Genomic DNA, 25,241 nt, shown 5'->3' with positions numbered 1-25,241 from the left:
TGAACTGGTATGAGGTACGAGTTCAGATCAGTAGTGACCAGCAACGCAATACTTTACCAGAGAGAGACAATCTATGCCCAAGACCCATCGTCCTGACTATAAGTCACAAAGATCTACTGCAGTCCTACTCAGCAGTGAATCTCATTAGTCAAAGGTGAGAACAAATAAGGATCTAGCTGTGAAGGAAGTCACACAGGACAAGCCAAAAAAATACTGTCCTTTACTGACCAGCATTATCTGAATCAGTGCAGCAGCTTCAAACTATTGTCAGAAGAGCAAAAGACTGAGTGGATTAAGACAAACCATTGATGCTGGCAATGTGGACGTGAACATCAGGCAGCCAAGTGCAACCTCAAGGCCAAGTGCAAACAGTGTGAGAGAAGGCATCTGAAAATCCTGCATGAGGTCAATACCAGCCAACATGTTACAACCACTGGTAAATCCCAAGCACCTGAGCCAAGCACATGCCTCGTGAGTTCAGTGTCTGATACTCTGTACACTGATCAGCTAGCTAGTAGTCACCAAGTGTTACTCAAGTTGAGTCGTGTCCTCCTCCAAAATAGCTCAAAAGTACTTGAGACCTACACACTATTGGATGATGGGTCAGAGCGCACAATACTCTTACATGATGCTGCTATTCACCTAGGGCTTCAGGGAGAGCCTGAAGATCTCCCACTCCATACAGTTCTGCAAAGAATCTGCACTGTCCACGGAGCCGCTGTATCCTTCTTAGTAGCTCTCATCTCACAGCCTAATAAGTCATACCAGATCAACAAAGCCTTTACTGCCAAATAACTGAACTTATCCTGCCATACCTACCCAGTGAAAGCTCTGCAGAAGTATCACCATCTCAGAGACATTCCACTACCAATTATTAAAAGGATCCAACCACTATTGCTGACTGGGTCAGATTACCCACATTTAGTGGTATCAGTAAAACCAGTACGTCTCGGTCCACCAGGTTGACCTGCAGCAGTTCCCACCAGACTAGGATGGACTTCACAAGGCCCTACAAGTATCTTGCAGCAGCAACTGCCCCCTCAGCAGTGCCTTTTCACTATGTGCAACCCCTCAGAAACTGAACTCCTAAGTCATGTAGAGAAGCTATGGCAGTTAGACATGCTGCCATACAGGAGTGAGCTGTTGATCACCAGGACAAGACAAGATGCAGAGGCACTCCACTTATTAGAAGAGAACACCATCAGAAAAAAGGACAATGATGTGAACAGGTACGCTACTCCATTACTATGAAAACAAAATCTCGCCCTTCTCCATGCAATAAAGGAAGCAGTCTTGCTGTAGCTATGTAGGACAGAGAAACAGCTAGCTAGAGACCCAGAAAAAGCTACCATCTACTCTAAAAAAAATCCACAAGCTCATTGATGCTGGTTATGTCAAAACTATATCTTCAGCCAAAGCCAAAGAGAGCAACTATTCCTGGTTTATTCCACGTCATACTGTCCACACAATGGGAAATACCAAATAGTTTTTAATTGCTCCTTCATCTTCAATGAGCAGAGCCTCAATGACCATCTTCTTCCTGGACTACGCTTGGAGCTAGTCTTCTGGGAGTCCTCCTAAGGTTCCGAGAACACCAGTAGCTATTAGCAGCAACGTGAAGGGAATGTTTCATCAGGTCCACTTACTGGATGAAGACAAACCTTTCCTTTGTTTCCTGTGACGAGACATTAAAGTGAAACAGGAACCTAAAGTCTACAAGTGGCAAGTACTTCCATTTGGCACAATATGTAGTCCATGATGTGCTATCTTTGCACTACAGACTCATTTCCAGAGTCAAACTGTACCAGAGGAGGATGCTCATCTGTCAGTAGAACGCTGCTTCTACATTGATAACTGTTTGCAGAGCTTCCAGCCTGAAGATCAGGCCAAACAGCTCATGAATCATCTGCACACATTACTCCTGGAAGGTGGATTTGATCTCAGAGAATGGGCAAGCAATGTTCCTTCTATTATTGAAACAATGCCCAAGGATTCTAGGTCAGAGAGCAGCACACTTTGGTTCACACAACAGATGTCCGACGCTCAAGAGCGCATACTTGGAGTATTGTGGCAGTGTAAGTCATACACACTCTGTTATAAGTAGTACCTCAATGAATGTCCCAAACCATCTATGCACAAAATCTATTGTCTTCTTGCCCAACAATATGATCCTCTGGGATGTATTATTCCATACACAAACAGAGCTAAGAACATTGTGCAGCCTCTCTAGGACAAGAAGCGAGGTTGGGATGATCCCAATCTCCCCGAAGATCTAATAATTCTCAGTCAGGTCATCTGGACAGTTTCTTTTTTATAGCGACGTTTCGCCCTCTATCCGGAGAGCGTCATCAGTCTGAGGAGTTCCAGTAAACTGTTTCCTGACCATTAGTAAACTTCTTAAGTGTAACAACCAGTTTGCTGGAACTAAGATGGTTTCTGGGTGTCATCCTGTCCCTCGTCAACTCCTCACAGGCAGGCAGCCACAGCCAAAGTGGTTCAAGGCAACAAAGTTCATGCTCAATCATCCAGGTATCAAATCCAATAATTTTCAGTCAGATCATCTGGACAGTTTCTTTTTATAGAGACGTTTCTCCCGCTATCCGGAGGGCTTCATCAGTCTGATGAGTTCCAGTAAACTGTTTCCACACCAAGCAAGTCAAATCAAGTCAACTTTATTTATAGAGCACATTTAAAACAGAACCTGTTATCAAAGTGCTTAACAACAACAACAATCAATGAGTAAATTAAAGAGAGAAAAAAATATATATAATATATACAATACACTAATAATAATAACTGTATGAAATGCCTGAGAAAACAAATGTGTTTTAAGCAGGGATTTGAAGTGAGGAATGTAGGTGGTCTGCCTGATGTTGAGGGGCAGGTTGTTCCAGATTTTGGGGCCCATGACTGAAAAAGCCCAATCTCCTCTAAGCTTCAGTCTTGTTTTTGGAACAGCCAAAAGCAGCTGATCGGAAGATCTCAGGGCCCGAGAGGGAACATGAGATTCCAGAAGCTCAGAGAGGTAAAGGGGTGCGAGGCCATTTAAGCATTTGAAGGTCAACAGAAGAATTTTAAAGACTATCCTAGTACGAACAGGGAGCCAGTAAAGGGAGGACAGAACTGGAGTAATATGGTCAGACCTATGAGTTCCGGTTAAAAGCCGAGCAGCAGCATTCTGGACGAGCTGAAGACGTGAGATGGAGGCCTGGCTGATCCCAGCATACAGTGCATTGCAATAGTCCAATCGGGTTGTGACAAAGGTGTGGACTAGTTTCTCAAGGTAGGGTCTGGACAACACTGGCTTGAGCTTAGCTACCTGTCTGAGTTGGAAGAAGCTTTTCTGCAGAACAGAGTTGATTTGTTTGTCAAACTTGAAGTCAGAGTAAAGCAGTAAATTTCTCAAGTGGACCAACCAGTTTGCTGGAGCTAAGATGGTTTCTGGGGGCCGTCCTGTCCCCCGTCGACTCCTCCCAGGCAGGCAGCCACAGCCAAAGTGGTTCAAGGCAACAAAGTTCATGCTCAATCATCCCGGTATCAAATCCAATAATTCTCAGTCAGGTCATCTGGACAATTTTTTTATAGCGACGTTTCGCCCTCTATCCGGATGGCTTCATCAATCTGAGGAGTTCCAGTAAACTGTTTCCCCACCAAGAAGTAAATTTCTTAAGTGGACCAACCAATTTGTTGGAGCTACGATGGTTTCTGGGGGCCGTCCTGTCCCCTGTCAACACCTCCCAGGCAGGCAGCCACAGTCAAAGTGGTTCAAGGCAACAAAGTTCATGCTCAATCATCCAGGTATCAAATCCAATCATTCTCAGTCAGGTCATCTGGACAGTGTCTTTTTTATAGATATGTTCCCCCTCTATCTGGAGGGCTTCATCAGTCTGCTTTAAGCTTGAAAATTACGGGAAGAAGAACTTCCTCAGTTGTCCCAGACCATATTGCCCAAATGCTACATTGACGGCAACGCAGACTGTGACACCACTATCCAGACCATTCACGTATTCTGTCTGAATGCGCCTACGGATCTGTGGCATATCTGCGTACTGATAGTGGTGATGGGCGAGTTCAAGTAGCATTCTTAGCTGCTCGATCCATAGTTGCACCAGAGAAGAAAATATCTACTGTATACCCAGGTTTGAGTTGTGTGGAGCTTTAACTAGAGCACAGTTAGTTTCAATGCTGCTTAAAGAACTTGCCATTCAGATCTAAGATGTGGTATATTGGACAGATTCCACCACAGTACTTAACTGGCTTTAGTCTGACTCCTGCAGATATAAAGAGTTTGTAGGCACAAGAGTTGCAGAGATACAGGAGTTATCAGACAGCAAAGTCTGGTGCTAAAGAGACTCTGCCTCTAACCCCGCAGATGATATCACACAAGGGAAAACACTATCCCAGCTCACTGGAGTGAATTGCTGGAGTCATGGACCCTTCTTTCTTCTGCGGTCAGGTGTCATGGACCCTCCTTTCTTCTGCAGTCAATGGCCTGAGGTGCCAGTTGTCTGAGTCACAGATGAAACAGAAGACCTGAGGAGTAGTGTTTTGTGGTTTGACAACTAATACAACAGATCAAGCTATACCTGATGTACAGTAGTTTAATACGCGGGTGAAGAATCAGTTTAATACCTTTCAAGAGCTACTAGAAGCTACTAAGAGAGCACTTCATGGGGCGGCTAGTGATATGTCTCTCACTTCAGAGAACTATCACAATTCTGAGTTGGCTCTCCTCAGACATGCACAGATGGATATCGTCCCTGAAGAAGTGACCTTCTTAAAGCTGGTAAGTCTCTCTCACCTACCTGTAGAGTGGTCACACTTGCCCCTGAATATGACCAGACTTCAGGCTTAATTCGTGTTGGAAGTAGGCTCTGCAGATGTGACAGCTTAAGCCTAGATGTGCTGTATCCTATTCTCATGTCAGCTTCTCACCCAGTCTCCAAGCTCCTAATTCAGCATATGATAATCTGTTGTACCACCCTTGAGCCAAGCATGGCTTTAAAGAGCTGCACAGGAAATACTGGCTAATAAGAGGCAGAGAGGCAGTTAAGAAGAAACAGTGTGACTGTGTGGATTGTAGGTAAAGGAGCGGTACCCCCCAGGTTCCAAAAATGGCAGATTTGCCCCCTCCAGTTTGCACCTTTTCCAACCTGCCTTCTGTTCAACAAGAGTTGACTGTTTCGGCCCTATGCTTGTAAAGATGGGACGACGGACTGAAAAGAGGTGGGGCATCCTGGACAAGTGCCTTCCAACTCGAGCTGTCCATCTCGACATGCTATCAAACATGATTCAATGGACTGTACTTATATAGCATCTTTCTATCTTTTCAAAACATTCAAAGTGCTTTACACTACAATATGTGCCCTCATTTACTCATTCATACAGCACTTTACTAGATCTCTACAAAGCTAATTGAACAAATAATTCTAAAGAGACTAATCAGTGCTTTATTCATACACTGATGGGACACACATCGGAGGCAATGAGGGGTTCAGTGTCTTACCCAGGGACACGTCAGCATGTGACTGCTGGTGGATTCGATCCCCCATCTCTTGCATTGGAGGATGACTGCACTAACCACTCAGCCACAGCCACCCTTTAAACATGGACACAGTGTCATTCCTAATGTCACTCAGGTGCTTCATAGCTCGCAGGGGTAAGCCTTATGAGATCTTTTCGGAGCATTGCACTAATTTCAAAGGAGGTAGTAAAAAGCCGCATGAAGCCTTCAGTGCTATGGAACCTGCAGTTAAAGATCATCTCAACAGATTGAGTTTCGTTTTAACCCTTCCAATGCTCCACACTTTGGTGGGTCATGGGAGCGAGAGGTGAGATCTGTAAAGAGCGTCCTCTGTACTACTTTAGGAGCTCAGATAGTACCAGAGGAAGTATTATGGATAGTCTTCAATGAAATAGAGGGCACACTCAACTCTAGGCCCCTGGGCTACATTTCATCTGACCTCACTGACCCAGATCCAGTAACGCCCAACTGCTTGCTGATGGGGCAGTCAGACTCCACTCTTCAACCAGTGGTCTATCCAGAGACTGAGTTATTAAGTCGAAAGAAGTGGTGTCATTCTCAAGTTTTGGCAGCTCAGTTCTGGAAGCATTACCTCTACTATAGGGATGCATGATATTATCGTCCATCATCCATCCATCCATCCATCCATTTTCTTCCGCTTATCCGAGGTCGGGTCGCGGGGGTAGCAGCCTAAGTAGGGAGGCCAAGACTTCCCTCTCCCCAGCCACTTGGTCCAGCTCCTCTGGGGGAATCCCAAGGCATTCCCAGGCCAACCGAGAAACATAGTCCATCCAGCGTGTCCTGGGTCTTCCTCTGGGTCTCCTCCCAATGGGACGTGTCCGGAACACCTCACCAGGGAGGCGTCCAGGAGGCATCCTAAACAGATGCCCGAGCCACCTCAACTGGCTCATCTCGACTTGCAGAAGCAGCGGCTCTACTCTGAGTCCCTCTCGGATGATCGAGCTTCTCACCCTATCTCTAAGAGAGAGCCAAGACACCCTGCGGAGAAAATTCATTTTGGCCGTTTGTATCAGAGATCTTGTTCTTTCGGTCACAACCCAAAGCTCATGACCATAGATGAGGGTAGGAACGTAGATCGATCAGTAAATTGAGAGCTTCGCCTTTTGACTCAGCTCTCTCTTTACCACGGCAGACCTGTAAAGCGCCCGCTTCACTGAAGATGCTGCACCTATCTGCCTATCGATCTCACGCTCCATTTTTCCCTCATTCGTGAACAAGACCCCAAGATACTTGAACTCCTCCACTTGGGGCAGGACCTCCTTCTTGACTCGAAGAGGGCACTCTACCCTTTTCCGGCTCAAGACCATGGCCTCGGATTTGGAGGAACTGATCTTAATCCCAGCCGCGTCGCACTCGACTGTGAACCGTTCCAGCAAAAGCTGTAGATCATGATATGATGAAGCCAATAAGACCACATCATCTGCAAAAAGCAGGGATGCAATCCTAAGGCCACCAAAACTGATCCCCTGAACACTTTGGCTGCGCCTAGAAATTCTGTCCATAAAAGTTATGAACAGAATTGGTGACAAAGGGTAACCTTGGCGGAGTCCAACTCTCATCGGAAACAAGCCCGACTTACTGCCGGCAATGCGGACCAGGCTCTGACACCGGTCATACAGGGACCTAATAGCCCATATCAAAGGGCCCAGTACCCCATACTCCCAGAGTACCCCCACAGGGTTCCCCACAGGGTTCCCCACAGGGTTCCCCGAGGGACGCGGTCGAATGCCTTCTCCAAGTCCACAAAGCACATGTAGACCGGTTGGGCTAACTCCCACGCACCCTCCAGGACCCTGCTGAGAGTGTAGAGCTGGTCCAGTGTTCCACGACAAGGATGAAAACCGCGCTGCTCCTCCTGGATCCGAAGTTCGACTATCCGATGGACCCTCCTCTCCAGAACCCCCGAATAGACCTTACAAAGGAGGCTTAAGAGCGAGACCCCCCTTTAGTTGGAACACACTCTACGGTCCCCCCTTTTGAATTAGGGGGACCACCACCCCGGTATGCCAATCCAGGGGAACTTCCCCCGATGTCCACGCAATATTGCAGAGTCGCATAAGCCAACACAACCCTACAACATCTAAAGCCTTAAGGAACTCCGGGCAAATCTCATCCACCCCTGGGGCCCTGCCACCGAGGAGCTTTTTAACCACCTCGGTGACCTCAGCACCAGAGATTGGAGGGCCCGACCCAGAGTCCTCAGGCTCTGCTTCCTCAGTGGAAGATGTGCTGGTGGGATTGAGGAGGTCTTCAAAGTACTCTGCCCACCGACCCACGACATCCCGAGTTGAGGTCAGCTGCATACCACTTCTACTATAAACATTGTTGGTGGTATACCGCTCCCCCACAGGACGCCGGATAGTGGACCAGAATCGCCTCAAAGCCGTGCGGAAGTCGTTCTCCATGGCCTCTCCGAACTCCTCCCATGCCCGAGTGTTTGCCTCAGCGACCACCCGAGCCGCATGTTGCTTGGACTGCCGGTACCCATCAGCTGCTTCATGCGTCCCACAGGCCAAAAGGCCCAATAGGACTCCTTCTTCAGCCTGACAGCATTCCTCACCGACTGTGTCCACCACCGAGTTCGAGGGTTGCCGCCGCGACAGGCACCGACAGCCTTGTGGCCTCAGCTCCAGTAAGCCACCTCGACAATAGAGGCACAGAACATGGTCCACTCGAACACTCAATGCCCCCCACCTCCCCTGGAACATGTTCGAAGTTCCCCCAGAGATGGGAGTTAAAGCTCTGTCTCACAGGAGACTCTGCCAGATGTTCCCAGCAAACTCTCACAATACGTTTGGGTCTGCCAGGTCTGACCGGCATCCTCCCCCATCATCAGAGTCAACTCACTACCAGGTAGTGATCAGTAGACAGCTCCGACCCCTCTTCACCCGAGTGTCCAAGACATGTGGCCGCAGATCAGATGAGACGACAATAAAGTCGATCATCAAACTGCGGCCTAGGGTGTCCTGGTGCCAAGAGCACATATGGACACCCTTATGCTTGAACATGGTGTTCGTTATTGACAATCCATGACGAGCACAGACGTCTAACAACAGAACACCACTCGGGTTCAGATCAGGGGGTCATTCCTCCCAACCACACCCCTCCAGGTCTCACTGTCATTGCCCACGTGCGCATTGAAGTCCCCCAGCAGAACAAGGGAGTCCCCTGGAGGTGCAGTTTCCAGTACCCCCTCCAAGGACTCCAAAAAGGGTGGATAAAATCTGAACTGCCGTTTGATGCATAAGCACAAACGACAGTCAGAACCCGTAGGCGGAAGGAGGCCACTCTCTCATTCACCGGGGTGAACCTCAACACACAGGCACCAAGATGGGAGGCAATAAGTATGCCCACTCATGCTCAGCACCTCTCACCAGGGGCAACTCCAGAGTGGAAGAGTGTCCAAACCCTCTCAAGGAAACTGGTTCCAGAGCCAGAGCCATGCGTAGAGGTGAGTTCGACTATTTCTAGCCGGAACCTCTCAACCTCACACACCAGCTCAAGCTCCTTCCCCACCAGTGAGGTGACATTCCACGTCCCAATAGCCAGCTTCTGTAGCCGAGGATCAGACCACCAGGGTCCCCGCCCTCGGCCACCACCCATCCCACATTGCACCTGACCCCTTTGGCCCCTCCCACAGGTGGTGAGCCCATGGGAAGGGGGACCCACATCTCCTCTTCATGCTGTGCCCGGCCGAGCTCCATGGGTAAATATCCAGCCACCAGGCGTGCCCCACCTCCAGGCCTGGCTCCAGAGTGGGGCCCCGGGCGAGGGAACATCGTCCATTTCTTTTTCTCATCATCTTTCTTGGACATCGGCCATTCCATTAAAATAACTCGCCAATATAAAAGGCATAGTTTTTGCTGCAGTGGCAGTACAACGTGATGACGTTGTAGCACAACGTGATGACATTGCAGCGGCAGCACAACAAGATGACGTCATGTGCGCCTACCGATCTCACGGCAGAGAGGAAATTTCAAAATGTCAGCGGTGTGGAAGTTTTATTTTTCATTGGTGAGGATGTCTGATTCCGAAGATTTATGGACTACGTTGAGCCTCGCTACATTGTCCCCAGTCGGAGATATTTTTCCGATGTAACATTACCCGAGTTATAAGCCATCATTTCCGACATCATTTAGAAGCTAATAGCTAATAGCATGACTTGATGGGTGAGTTTTACCACAGACGTTTGGACGTCGTGTTAGTACCGTTAGCATGATTAGTCTAACAGCACAATGGATAGACAAAAACTTTGAACTTAAAAAGGCTGTCCTTCATGCACAGGAGTGCAGAGGATACCACACTGCAGCTAGGAACCCAGAACAAGCCTCCACAATTGAAACAACATTGCAGTTGACTAATGCTAATAAATAACATTTAATACATTTCATTTAATATAAGTTAAAGTGCTATGTATATCATACGGCTGTTACTGAATATATGTCACCAGCTCTTACAGCTGTTGCACAATTTTTGTAGCAAATAAGCCTAAATAAGAGGGCTATGGTCTTTACAAAGGAACATATATAAAAAATATCGGCATCGGTTATTGGCCAAATAAGTTTTAACATATCGGCATATTGGATATCAGCCAAAAATCCAATATCGTGCATCCCTAATCTACTACTTTCTGCCAACCTTACAAGCACAGCAAAAATGGCAGACAGAAAAATATTACATTGCTGTGGGCACCATAGTGCTCATTGTTGATCAACAAGTACCAAGAGCCTTGAGGCAAGTTGGGACAGTAAAGAGTGTCATACCTGGAGCAGATGGACATGTGAGGACAGCTGTGGTTCAAGTGAAGGACCAGACCTACACTCGCCCAGTTGTTTGACTCATTAAGATGCCAGCCCTACCCCAGGATAATTCAGACATCTAGTGGTCAAATTTGTACACCAAATTTGGGGCAGCTGTACAAAAGACTATTTGCTCGTTTTTTGTACTGGGATTTACTATGTTTGTAGTTTAGGATTGTTTTTTATATCCAAAAAAGTTCAATCTGGTCCTCTGGACATTCAAAAAAAACAAACAAACAAAAAAAAATATATATATATAGAAACGTGTCGTCTCTCTTCCAAGAGACTTCCTCAGTCTGAGGTGCTGTTTTCAGCTCAGTCTCTTAAATAGCACCTTCTCAGAGTGGATCGACCAGTTTGCTGCTGACAACCAAAACCAGCTGCTCACATGGTCAAGAAGGACCATAGGGCTAACAATGGATCATTAGCACACTGATGGCTGTTTACTATTCACAGGGGGCTGAGTGATACTAGCAATCACAGCATTGTAAGAGGGGGGCAGTTGAACCCGGAGGCCTCCACCCCTGTTTAATGATGGATGATTTATTTTCACAAAGATGGCCTCCTTTACTCCTCTCTCAAACCATCGTTCCTCTCTGTCCATGATGTGAACATCTTCATCCCTGAAAGAGTGACCTCTGGCCTGGAGATGAGTGTAGACCGCAGAGTCCTGGCCTGATGATGTTGATCTTCTGTGCTGGGCCATCCTTTTGGCCAGTGGCTGTTTAGTTTCCCCCGATGTAAGACTGATCACAGCCCTCCTGACACTGAACAGCATACACAATATTACTCTGTTTGTGCCGGGGGACTGGATCTTTGGGATGAACCAGTCTTTGCCGTAATGTATTTTGGGGTTTAAAAGCCACTGGGACGTTATGTTTAGAAAATAAACGTCTCAGTTTCTCTGATACTCCCTCAACATACGGAATGACCACTGGTCTGGGTCTGGGTTCCTCCTTTTCACCTGATGGCTGACTGGAGTCCTGTTTGGGTTTCTTCTCTGCTTTCAGGAAGGCCCAGTTAGAATATCCACATTGCTCTAGAGCCTGTTTTGTGTAGGATTTCTCCTTCTGCCTGGCTCCTGAGCTAGTGGGGACGCTGTCTGCTCTGTGATACAGAGTCCTGATGACTCCTAACTTGTGCTCCAAAGGGTGATGGGAGTCAAACTGCAAATACTGGTCTGTGTGGGTGGGTTTGCGGTACACCTCGGTTTGCAAATGTCCTCTATCAGAGACTGAGACCTCACAGTCCAAGAAAGCCAACCTGCCATTTTTTACATCTTCTCGTGTGAACTTGATGTATTTATCCACAGAGTTGATGTGGTCAGTAAAATGTTGGACTTCCTGAGATTTAATTTTAACCCAGGTGTCGTCAACATACCTGAACCAATGACTTGGTGGTGTCCCTGAAAATGACGTCAAGGCTCTCTTTTCTACCTCCTCCATGTACAGGTTGGCAACAATAGGAGAAACTGGAGACCCCATAGCACACCCATGTTTCTGCCTCTAATATTGCTCCCCATATGTGAAGTAGGTTGACTGCACGCACAGTTTCAAGAGTTGACACAGTTGTTCTGTGGAAAGCGTGGTCCTGCTGCTCAGAGTGGTGTCTGATTTTAATCTTAAACTGACCACCTCTACTGCATCATCAACAGGAATGCACGTAAAGAGTGATGTGACATCAAAAGAGACCATTGTTTCATCAGTCTCCATGATGACATCCCTCACCTTATCCACAAAGTCCATGGTGTTCTGTATGTGGTGTTCTGAGCTGCCAACTAAAGGGATGAGTACATCCATCCATCCATCCATTATCTTTACCCGTTTGTTCCATTTTGGGTCACGGGGGTCGCTGGTGCCCATGTCCAGCAATCACTGTGCGAGGGGCGGGGTACACCCTGGACGGGTCGCAAGTCCATCACAGGGCGGGATGAGTACAGACGCCAGATATTTGGAAACATTGTAAGTGACAGAGTTAATCATGCTAACAATAGGTCTTAAAGGTACACCTTGTTTGTGGATTTTAGGTAAACCATACAGACTAGGTGTGGCCTCTCCTGGGTACAGTCTGTGGTACAGAAAACGGTCAATAGCCTTGTCCTGCTCCAAATTTTTCAGGCAATCTATTAACTTCTTCTTGTAACCACTTCCTGGATCCCTTTTCAGAGGTTCATAAGTGTTTAAGTCACTAAGGAGTGTCATAACTTTCTCATGATAGTCTTTCTGGTTCAAAATCACTGTGCACCTTCCTTTGTCTGCTGGGAGAATGATGATGTTTTTGTCCTTGCTAAGAGTGGTGAGTGCATCCCTCTCCTCTCTACTGATGTTGGAAGGTGGTGGTTGGCATTGCTGAGGCAGGATGAAACTTTGATTCTGAGCCGTTCTGCTTCAGCAAACTGTTGATCCACTCTGAGAAGGTGCTATTTAAGAGACTGAGCTGAAAACAGCACCTCAGACTGAGGAAGTCTCTTGGATGAGAGACAAAACGTTTCTATATTTTTTTTGCTTTGGTTTTTTTTTTTTTTTTTGTTTTGTTTTTTTTTGAATGTCCAGAGGACCAGATTGAACTTTTTTGGATTTTTCTACCTGGATTATTGAGCATGCATCAGGATATTGTTTTTTTATAGTTTTTATTTATGTCACTTGGTTCCACCACTAGTCAACCAATAAAGGGTGATCCTGTCCATTGTTCAGAGAGCTATGACATGAAACAGACGTTTGGTTATTTTTATTACCTGTGTGCGTCCACTGGAGGTAAGAAACATTTTTTTTTGCTCTATTCTTGTCCTGTATAAGCTCAAAGCTGTATTTGACCAAGTTTTGTTAAGTGCAATGATTGTTTGAGGCCTTTTTCTGAGTATTTTGGAGAAGTCAAGTCAAGTCAACTTTATTTATAGAGTACATTTAAAACAGAACCTGTTATCAAAGTGCTTAACAACAACAACAACAACAACAACAACAACAACAACAATCAATGAGTAAAATTAAAGAGAAAAAAATTTATATATATATATACAATTGTAGTGAACTAGACCATCAATCTGTCTCTGAAGACCTTCAGGGGACAGGAACTGTTATTTCATTGATTTGAATCCAGAAATACAAAATATCTCATCAAGAAACTATTTAATAGTATCCTGAATTAACCAATTGAAAGAACACTCTTGTTTTTACATTATCATTACTATATTAAAATATCTTGATAATCAAAAGTTGTTTATTTCATACCATTTCTAAATGTTGAAGTGAACCACTCATTTAAATCAACTGAAACAGTATTAATGATTTTTAAACCTTATTAGACTTCATTAATCATACAAGTTAAATGTCTATTTACGAAGTAAGTGTGCATTTTAGTCTTCTGTCTGAATGAGGAGTAGTGGATTTGAGGTCGAAAGTCAGAGACAAGTTATGAGAATAAAGTGCCTTGTTTTTAAAACTCTGACAGTAAGTAAGAACTGGCTGGCACCTGCTGTCTCTCACTTCTTCAAAAAAAATTTCTGTCTGTACTAACTGTTCTTAAAAACATTTCTGCTGTCTGCTGACTTCTAATAACCCTCTGACATCACTAAAACTACACCCCTGCTGGTTGTTTCAACCAATCAGGAAGTACCAAGTGACAGGAAGTGGATACCCTTTAAAAGGCAACACTTCTTGGAACTATTCAGTCTTTCGAGTCTTTAGAGTCTTCCTGGAACTTTCAGTCGAAGATGAGACTCAGTCTGATGGCGAGTCGTACAGGAACTTTCAGTTCTTACTGAAAGTCAACTAAGTAGCTGATGGATTTGACTGTGTGCCAAGGGTCCGTCCATTCCAGGTAGTCACAGCGTGCCTCGCTGTGAACTCAAACCGAGCCTTAAATGCTCTCAACTTCGAAGGAAGCTTATTCTGTTGATCGGAGCATATGGAACTACTTCTAAAGATTCTCAGCCACCCTGACCAGAGACGCTGAAAAGGTAACGTGCCAATGGACCTCTGTTCCGGAGCTGATGTATCCTCTGCTAAGGTAACAAGTCGTTACACGCCCTGAGTGTACCGCGGGCTGAGCTGGTATAGGAGGAAGGGTGCCATTTTCTGGTCAACACATGTTCCTTCATCCATCTAAACCTCCTCTGTAAATCTTTAAACCTCTTTATTCCTTCTCTTTAAACTTCTATTCACCAGTAAATCAAGCTCGATGCCTTCAGAGATGAATTATTCTCCATCAGTAATCCTCTGTTGTCTTGTTATTTGAACTTGCTAAGTTTTATTAATCAGAGACAGATCAGCAAATCAATGTGTACATGTTTGATGTTAAATTTTGATTCTGTTAAATAAATGACCGCATTTATTCTGATGGGTCAAAGATAAATTACGTCTCATGTCACTAATTACCACTCCACTCCACAAGTTATCTTGGTCATATGGCAGAAATTTAACTCGAAAAAGAAAGAATCCGTTGTAATTAAACAATTAATATTCTTTGTGCTTGAACTAGCTTTAAGAATAATTAATTAGTAGTATGTTATAGCAAAAGCTGTCCTTACATCACTACACAATACACTAATAATACTTTGTAATAACTGAATAATTAATAAAAGCATTTAAAACATAGGGTCACAGATAAAAAAAAACACTAGATCAATTTACATTGTGTGAAATGCCTGCGAGAACAGATGTGTTTTAAGCAGAGATTTGAAGTGAGGAAGGGAGGTGGCTTGCCTGATGTTGGGGGGCAGGTTGTTCCAGAGTTTGGGGCCCATGACTGAAAAAGCCCAATCTCCTCTAAGCTTCAGTCTTGTTTTTGGAACAGCCAATAGCAGCTGATCGAATGATCTCAGGGCCCGAGAGGGAATAATGTAAGGTTCCAGAAGCTCAGAGAGGTAAAGGGGTGCGAGGCCATTTAAGCATTTGAAGGTCAACAGAAGAATTTTAAAGACTATCCTCGTACAAACAGGGAGCCAGTGAAGGGAGGACAGAACTGGAGTAATATGTTCAGACCTACGAGTTCTGGTTAAAAGCCGAGCAGCAGCATTCTGGACAAGCTGAAGACATGAGATGGAGGCCTGGCTGATCCCAGCATCGAGTGCATTGCAATAGTCCAATCGGGTCATGACAAAGGCGTGGACTAGTTTCTCAAGGTCAGGTCTGGACAACACTGACTTGAGTTTAGCTACCTGTCTGAGTTGGAAGAAGCTTTTCTGCAGAACAGAGTTGATTTGTTTGTCAAACTTGCAGTCAGAGTATAAAACCGTCTCAAGATTTTTACCAGACTGCTTCAGATATGGCTGAAGAGAGTCCAGGTTGACAGGATCAGTGGTGGCAGTTGAGCTAGGGCTAAAGACAATGACTTCAGTCTTCTCATTGTTAAAACTTAAGAAATTTGAAGCCATCCAGGCCTTAATGTCGTCCAGACATTTTAACAGAGGGTGAATGGAGCAAACACTTGCTGGTTTCACAGGCAGGTAGATCTGGCAGTCATCAGCATAACAATGGAATGAAAGACCATGTTTCCTCAGGATGGACCCCAGTGGGAGCAAATAAAGTGAGAACAGAAGGGTTCCAAGAATCGAACCCTGTGGGACCCCGCAAGAAAGAGGTAATGAGGCGGATACATTATTACCAACCTTGACACTAGAGAAGCTAACTGCTAGCCACTTAGCATTACTTATTTGAAAACTATAGGCCTAGGCTTGTGTATATGCTGCAGTTCATGTCTGTGACTTATATTTTCCAACCACAATGCTGTACATTGTTGTGTGATGTATACTTTATGTTGATTTAAGTACTGGTAAATGTGATAGTTATTTTATGTGCATTTAGACTGTACATTTTCATTGCTAATTATAAACCAGGTCTTAGTAGTGCTTATTCTCATGTGGACATTTAAGTTGCATTGTAATATGAACAGTTCTCATAGAGTAGTACTTATAATTTAAGGTGAGCAGATTTCTGAAGGTAAATCGGGACATTTCCAGCTCGGAGACCAAAAACAAAGAAATTTCATCAAGATGAAATTAAAAACGGGGACAGTTACAGTTTCATTTATTTTTACATATTTATTCATGTTTAAACAATAAAAATCAAATATAACAGCAGGAATGTGTCTCTCCACACTGTTAACATAAGAGTAATAAAATGAATAAAGTAATAGTAAAAGAGTACTAAAACTGGGGGGGGGCTCAAGAGTATATAATAGTAAGTGAGCGTGCATACCTTGTGAGTGTATGAGAACATGTATGTACTTACATAGGTGTGTATAAGTACACAGTGTATGGTTACGTAGCTGATGTGTATTTATATTGTGTGTATGTGTGAGGTGAGTGAGGGTCAGGTAGTCCGCTAACATGATCTCATCTCTGGTTCTGCGAGGTCTCCTCTGTCTGAAGAGTCATCAGCCATGGTGGTCATGGAGGTCTGGAATAGAAGTCAGAGTCAGAGTCAGTCAGAGTTTCTTTATTGTCATTCGCACCTCATGTGGTACATGTGGTGGAGCAAAATTATGTACACAGGGTCCCAGTTACATCCAACAATAAAATGTAAAAGAAAAACAGTAATAACATCTAAGATATGAACTAAGAAAAACATCAACTAAATATACACTAAGCACTCATAACATAAAACATTGAACATCAGCACAAACATGAACATGAGTCTGTGAGCAGATGTGCACGCATGAACACATCAACATTGAAACAGATCAGCAGCAACATGAAACAGATCAGCAGCAACATGAAACAGATCAGCAGCAACATGATATGGTTTTTCACAGTGATTATTCTAGTTAGAGATTCATGAGTCTAACAGCCTCAGGGTAGAAGCTGTTCCTCAGTCTAGTGGTTCTACACTTAATGCTCCTTAACCTCCTTCCTGAGGGGAGTGGGGCAAAAAGTGTGTGTGCTGGGTGGGTGGGGTCCTTCATGATGCAGGTGGCCCTCTACCTGCATCTGGAGGTGTAGATGTCTGTGATGGTGGGGAGACTGATTCCAACAGATTTCTGTGCAGCCTTCACCACTCTCTGCAAAGCAGAGAAGAGGAAGAAGAGCAGAAAAGGTTTCGCACCAAACTGAAAAATCACAGATAATAGTAAAGAGAAATACTTCAAACATGAGAAATAAGACACAATTTAGTAATATGATTATATATCTATTTTTTTTTTTTTTTTTTTGTTCTTCCACTTATTTCATGATCACTCAAGAAACTGCCTCTTCACACTGCTGTGGTTAGAGAAGTACATGAACCTGACGCTCAGCTCAGAGGAAGAACTTCTGTCCTCTCAACTCGAACCAGCCGTAACATCTCACCAGTACACGGACACTGTCATCACTCAATACGTTACCAGTCAAACCACTTCATCAGTTCATCACTTGAACTTTAATTCTAAATATTAGACATCATAAAAATGAGACAGATAAACTTGAACATTAATTGAAGAGCAACAATCTGAAGAGCCGACCAGGACGTAGAAATGAAAACTCTGCTTATAATTTCTCAGTAAAAATGACACTTCTCTTCTTTGAAAGAGCATCTTGTCATTCAGACTCGTCTTTCTTCTTTCCTTTCCTCCTTTTTCTTTGCAACACTCATCTGCTCTGTTCCTTCTCTTTGTTTTATTCTTCTTTCTATCAGTCTTCCTACTTTCCTCTGCTCTCATTCACTCTTTTTCTATCAGTCTTTGTATTTTTCTTCTCTCTCTCTAACTCTTCTTCCTATTAGTCTGTTTCCCTCCTCTCTCCTCTTCTATAAGTCTTCCACTTCTCTAAAACAGAGACATAATATAATCACAATCCCCTCCAAAAATATTAGAACGTTTACTGAAAACTTACTATTTAACAAAGAAAACAAGATTTTTGTTTCAGAAACTCTTTAGGAGTTGATACATTTTAGATGAGAAACTGGGGTTATCCTAGTATAATCTTATTATAAATATTAAAATGATTTTAAATTATTGAGAGCTCATCATAGCACAGAAACAGCACTGGTGAAAGTTACTAATGATATTCTCATGGACTCTGACAATGAACAGGTGTCTACACTGGTCCTGTTAGACCTCAGTGCTGCATTTCATACAGTTGATCATAATATTTTACTACACACCGAAGCCTGAAAGTCTATGTTCACGTATCAATTCAGTTTATTTATAAAGCTCCAAGTCACAACAGAAGTCATCTGAACAGAAACTTTCATATATATAAAAGTATATTAACACTATTTATCTGAGGAGCCAGCAGATCGATTTGAATTAATATAAACTAAAGTCACAAATCAATTCTAAAACATCTAACTTTGGATGAACCCTTGGTGCATGCACCCTTGTGCAATATTCAACATGTCAAGTCTAAACCAGTTTAACTGAGCCTGAATGCAGTCATGCATCATCCTGCTATGATTTCTCCCTCTCTCTCACTCGAGCTGCAGTTACTCCCTGCTCTCTTTTTGATTTTTGTTGATCTGTTTGTTAATAAAAGCTTGGTTTGGGTCCTCATGTTTATCTTCATTGCATCCCTATTAATTTATTTATTTTACCTGGACACAGCTTACAACACTGGAAACATTTCCTACTACAAACAAAACTTTTATCATGGCAAGGATCAGCCTAGTTCAAACAAAATAAATCAGTTCATACACACCATCACAGGGGAGCTCCCCGTAGTTGGTTTTTTTCCTTTTTCTCCCAGTCCGTGTTGACAAACTCGTGCTGCGCTCCTTCTTCTGTTTTAAAGGCGGCGCGCGTGGCTCTTCTTCTTCTTCTGTCTGTAACGTCTGCGCTGTAGCAGCGGTGCAACCAGCTGCTGCAGTAACAGTGGTTGTTGTGCCAACTGCACCTGGCCGGCTACAGCAATAACAGTCTACATGCAACTTTTTTTTTTCTCAGTCATTAAACGCTCAAATCGGGGACATTTTCGGGGACAGGTCGTCCAAAACGGGGACGTCTGGTCACCCTATTATAATTCATATTTTGTTTATTTTCTTGTGGAAAACCACACACACACACACACACACACACGCACACACACGCACACACACACACACACACACACGCACACACACACACACACACACACACACACAAACACACACACGCACACACACACACACACACACACACACAAACACACACACGCACACACAAACACACTCTCTACTAGAATGGAGTGATAATGTTTGTGTTCAAGCCTAAATAAAGACCAGTTCAAGTTAAACCCAGAACCTGGACATTCTCTCCTTTTATCTCAACTCACCTGGACATATATAATTGCCGTCCTGACCCAACACACTGAAGTGATTGCTAATCCTCATAAAAAACAGTTACAGTCCTCATTACAGCATCTATGAAATGTGACATCATAGGGAATCACGGGTTCCTATAAGGACTTTAGAAATCTTAGTCCACACAGTGTGGCATGTTCTAGTTGTCTATGATGGCTGTAAATCACACAGAGTGCGAGAGGCTCATCAGATAATCCTAAAACCACCGCTTGTTGCCAAAAACAGTACCTGAACCTTTGACGCCACCGCTGGAGACCTCCCACTTGATGACTTTGCCGTCTGCCCCCACAGATACGAGAGATTCTACTTTTGCCTCTCCTGTGAAGCTCAACTCCTGTTGGTTCCACTTGAGCTGCCACACTGGACCAAAGTGCCTGTTAGAACATTCACTAGGGAGACAGACAGACCGATAAATTGGTTGGTTCTCTCACAGCTTATTAAAACAATGCTTAATTTCTTGTGAAGCGTGACTCAGTTAAAATAAATAATCTCAGGAAAACCAACATGGCACTAGACATGTCAGCTGTGTTTTGGCTGAGCTCCCGTCAGCCCCGCTGATAAACTGCTTTTTAATATTGTATCCTTGCTGCCTTCAGGCTGGATTTTGTCTCTGGGACTGGTGTCGCCATGTAGCTGAATCAACAGACTGGTAATATGACCTCAAAGCAGAAAAAGTCCAAATCTTCTGTCGCTTCTCCCCCGCGGCCCACTATCACCATTTCAGCCTCGGGCCGTTGTGATGAAAGAACAGGTGGATCGGCAGATGCGCTGGCCCTACCTTCACCGAGCTCTGGAGGGACGGACAAGTCGGCTCTGAGGTCAGACATTTTGGCCTAAATTAAATCCAAAGTTATAGCGATGATTAGGATGGAAGTAAGAGTGGGTCTGACAGAGGATTTTAATTTTATTAAGAGTGAATGGCAGGCGGTCCGAGCTGAGCTCATTTACACCAATTTAGAACGAAGCTCGACTGAGTTAAACTTGCTGCTTCAGAGACTGAAAACGGTCTGTCTTTATACTCAGATAAGATGAAGAGGCTGCGTGGGACGGGGGTGGAGTTAGAGTGAAGTCAATGGGCTTAAAAAACAGTTTGAATCTGTGGAGGGGCATACCAGACGTGATAATATTAGAATTATTGGACTTCTTGAGTGGACGGGTGAAAGCCCCACTGTGATTGCTAAAATGCTAATGGAAGCCCCGGGGGCGTGGCTTGGCTTTGACAGGGTGCTGGCTGGTTGGCCTGGTGTGACATTCGCAGTGGGGGGGTGCTGTGTGTGTGTGCATGGGGGGGGGGGGGGGGGTAGGTGGCATTCCAGGGCTTCTCCGGTCCTGTGGTGTGGGACTCTTGAGCCCCTTATCCACGGGGCCCTTTGGTACTCCTATGTAACTAGTTGTGGCCGATTGCGTGTTTTATCCACAGTGCCTTTAGCGGTGGAACCCACCCCATTTTTGGGACCTAATTCTCTGAGGTCCCAGGTCTGGTTCTTGTAGGGTCTAGATGTGACATCAGCGCACTGTAGGTCACTGATTGGTCAGGGGGCGTATTCATTGGTGGAGGGCGGAGATTCAGTCTTCCACCGGAAATTACAATCCACCATTTTCTTTTTCACCCGCATAACAGACAACAAGAAATCGGAGGAGCTTATTTTGGAATATTTTATAAGGTAAAACAAATAATCATGGCACAACCGTGGCCGAATGCTGAAGTTCAGGCATTTCTCTGTTTGCTGGCCGATGAACAAGTGCAGCGCGAGCTAGATGGAACCAAACGAAATGAAAAGATTTTTCAAGAGGTCTGCGCAGATGGCGGTGCAGGGCTTCCATCGCACACCCAAGCAGAGGAAAGCTTAAAAAACTAAAAAGCGATTACAAAACGATTAAGGACCACAACGGTAGGAGTGGAGCAAACAGAAGAAACTAGAAGTGGTTTGTACAAATGGATGCCATTTACGGCAAACGCCCAGCCAACAAAGGGAGGGAGAGTGGCCTAGACACGACCACTGCTCTTCTGGAAGCTATAGCTGATGGTGAGTGTATTTTATTTACTTTAAGCATATTTCCTTTTCCTCATGCAACCGTTTCTTTGCGTTTTCTGAAAGTACTCTGAACAAAAGAGGCTGACACGGTTATGTCGTCATTAGTTAGCATCATTGCTAACTGTACTCTGTTGCTGTTTTTCCACTCTTATTTTGATGCAGAAAGTCCCACTGAACATGAAGGTTCGCCAGATTCTGCTTTTGACTGTCCAATCCTCCCCGCTTCTGACCCTTCCCGACCACACCAGCTCCGAGTACATCTACGCCACCGAGTACATCTACGCCACCGAGTACATCTACGCCACCGAGTACATCTACGCCACCGGGCACATCCACGCCACCGAGTACATCTACACCACCGAGTACATCTACACCACCGAGTACATCCACGCCACCGGGCACATCCACGCCACCGGGCAACACGCAGCAGAGCGGCACCGAACAGCACCCGTTACTAGTAAGAAGCAACAATCGTGTTTAACATCACATTGATCATGTTGATATGAATGTTGTTTTGTTTTTGTTGTAAAACACCTTGCATGTATTCAAGCTACTTGTTTATTCAGTTGTAATGGATAAATGTTAAATTTAGTTATTCATTTATTACTTAAACTTTCATTTATGAAGTTTATTATTAAAATTATACAGGGTGTAGTGATTTTTGTTCAGATTAACGATGCTCTGTTCTTTTTCTAAATTAGCACAAACCGTTGTAAATGACTACATGTAGTTTATTTATGCCCACCTGCTTACTATCATTAAAGTACTAGACTGCTTTATGAACAGAAACATTTCTGATCTTGTAAACAAACACCTTTTGAAATTAGCAGGAACTTTAATGTAAATAATTTATTTAAAAACTCTACCTGTACTTCATCATCTAACAGCCATTTTCTTGTGTGTTATTCCTAGGCAATAGAAAGCGCAGATCAACAAGTGCAGCAGAGAGCTTTGTTTCTGCACATACAGAACAAGAGGAGATGAACCAGAAGCAGAGAGAGAAACACTTCCATTTTATTTGTGAGGATGTCAAAAAGGCAAGGCAAGAAGAAGCTGCGGAGGGGCAACGCCAAGCTGCAGCAGCGAGGAAGCAGGAGAAGGCAATTAGGAGGGAGGAGATGGCCTTGAGGAGAGAGGAAGCAGATGTTCGCAGAGAGGAAGGAGCACAGCGAAGGCAGGAGGCTGAACAGAGTGCTGCTTTCAATCAGGCACTCCTTGGGGTGCTGGAATCCATTGCCCGTTCCATGGCAAACAGACATGTTTAAAAATATTTAGAGTAGATCATAGTTGATCTATAGAAATGTAGATCCTGCAAGGTAAGCCCACAAATAGCCAAACATGTAGCTTGTTAAGTTTGCATATATAATTAGTGTATAATTATTGTTTTTTTGTACAGGTCTTTATTTCTAATAAAAGAAACATTTTCAAGTCTTGAGCTTCCATCTGATCATCAAAAGTGAAGTGCTTACAGTGTTTTTTTACGTCAATAGTGTAGATAAGTGAAGTAATTGTTTTTTACCTGTAACAATGCTGGTGAAGATTCTCAGTTATCCTTGACACGGCAAATCCCCCCCAAAAAAGATAAAAACAAAACAATTAGGATAAGTTACAGCTCATGAGGTACTCCATCAGAGCATCTCTGACACCTCGGCCCTGCTCTCCATCTTGTGGGACAGAGACCAGGACGGGCTGTGCAGCTGGTTCTGCTTCAAGTTCATCGAGGTCATCCATTCTGGTTGTGTGTTGTTTTCCAGCTCTTCTTCTAATACATGTTAGTGGTGCTTAGAAAAGAGCTTAATGTAGCACTACCGCCACCAGCTGGTAAGGTGCATTGATATTAATAATCCGCCCACTAGAGGTGAACAATCCGCCCACTAAACGGGAACTATAGGCAATGTGGAGACAGAAAAATAGAGGTCCCACTAGAACCGGACACAACAGGCTACAACAAGAACCAGACCTGTGGATACCAGGCTTTGAGGTGCCTGGTCCTTGGTGTGCTGGGCCGGCTTCCCTCAGCTACTGCTCCATGCTGCTCTGGCCTCCAGCCTAGGGCCGGCTTGCAGTCGCTGTCAGGTGGGTGGGGCACATGAACGGCCCGACAGAGGCTCAGTCGGGCTGTCTGTGTGTGCCTATTTATGTCTCGGGTTGGGTTTTGGGCGGTCCCCTCTCTTGGATCAAATTGGTCCCCCCATTTAATGTGGGGTCTACTTCCCCCTGTCGTGCTCCCGTCCAGTGGCGGGCCCCCCTGCCGCCGGTGCATTGGTGGTTATCAGCATATGGGCTGGGTGATTGGATGTGTGCCAGCCCACCCTGGTGGCTGCCTGCCGGGGCCTGGGTGCCCTGGCTCTGTCGGGCCTTTGTTTGGGGGTGGTATGACCTCTGGACTTGTGGCTTGGTGTCCATGGCCGGATCTACTCTGGAGGGGTGGATTGCCGGCAGGGCCTGTGGGCTCGTCGCTGCAGCCTCCTGGGACCTCTTCATTGTAGTTGCTGGGGGTCACCCCCCGGGGCTACCCTCTGCTTCTCTCTGGGTGGGGGAGTGGGGTGGGGGGTGCGCGGTTCTCCCTGTTGGGGGGGACTCCCGGAGCTCTGGGCGTGGGGCCCGCTGTGGGTCTGTGGGTCCCCACATCCACTATTGAACATTTTTCTGGAGAAACCTTATAGTGACATCATGCTCACACAGGTGTTTAGATCCAGGTGTTTATCAGATACACACTCAGTTGGGTTGTGGTGACCATCAGATATATATTGTATTACCATGTACTGTATAAAATACTTTCTAATGATGTTATAAGTATCATTATATATGTTGTTTGTTGGTGTGGTTTCTCAGTTCAGTTTTGTTTTTTCTTTCCGCAGGTCTAGAGTCAGACTTCAATGATGTTGATTTGTGTTCTCTTTATACCTATCTCTCTCTCCTCTACTCCTATCTTCTTCTTTCCCTTTTAACCCTTCTCCCACTTTTCAGCTTTATTTTCTTCTTTGTATTTTCATCCCTGTGTCCATTACATCTGAAACAAACCCAAAGCAAATTAAAGCTGCAAGCAGCTGTCATGATTCACACCTGTTAGGTTAGATTTTCTATCACTCTGTGCACTGCTTGGTGTCTTTGGATCCTTTTCTTCTCTTCTGTCTGCATGTGTGTGTTTTAGGTTGTCTTTATTGATCAAACCGGTTTGTCTTCACTGCAGCACCTACAGCTCTAATTACCTTTCAATTATCTGCACCTGTCTCTGCACCCTTTATAAGTCAGACTCTCACACAGGGTGCTTGCCGACTCAGGAGAGGAGACTCAGGACTCAGGCTCGCGAGATTTCGACGAGGAGGAGGCTGGAGGTTTTGGAGAGAGACGGAGGGAGGAGGTGGAAGCAACGAAAGCGTTCTGGCGGTCTGTTTAAAACTTTTCTATTTTTGTCGGTGGTTGGCAATAGCTGGTTTGTGACTGGATCAGGATGTTAGGACAAGATGTAGATGAGGATGAGGATATGAATTCAGATGAATGGATTTCAGCATCTAACAGAAAGCAGCACAAGATAAATAAAGCACCACCTAACAAGAGCAGTAAAAAGGGAATGGGGAGAAATAAGTTCAGATGAGGGAGAGAGGGGTGC

The 25,241-nt window shown here is 44.7% G+C and overlaps 1 protein-coding gene across 1 annotated transcript in view; it reads right to left on the bottom strand.

Moving 5' to 3' along the window:
* The window catches only part of dnai4 (dynein axonemal intermediate chain 4), a 196,453-nt gene that overhangs the window by 43,549 nt on the left and 127,663 nt on the right, over positions 1-25,241 (bottom strand). Inside the window, exon 10 of the mRNA XM_037681975.1 lies at positions 19,821-19,981. Coding sequence (XP_037537903.1) covers positions 19,821-19,981 — 161 coding nt within the window. The remainder of the gene's footprint in view (positions 1-19,820; positions 19,982-25,241) is intronic.

The sequence above is a fragment of the Nematolebias whitei genome, chromosome 9 (assembly GCF_014905685.2).
Source record: "Nematolebias whitei isolate Nwh7 chromosome 9, NemWhi1, whole genome shotgun sequence".
Classification (NCBI taxonomy): Eukaryota; Metazoa; Chordata; class Actinopteri; order Cyprinodontiformes; family Rivulidae; genus Nematolebias; species Nematolebias whitei.
This window is presented reverse-complemented; position numbering and strand designations above follow the sequence as displayed.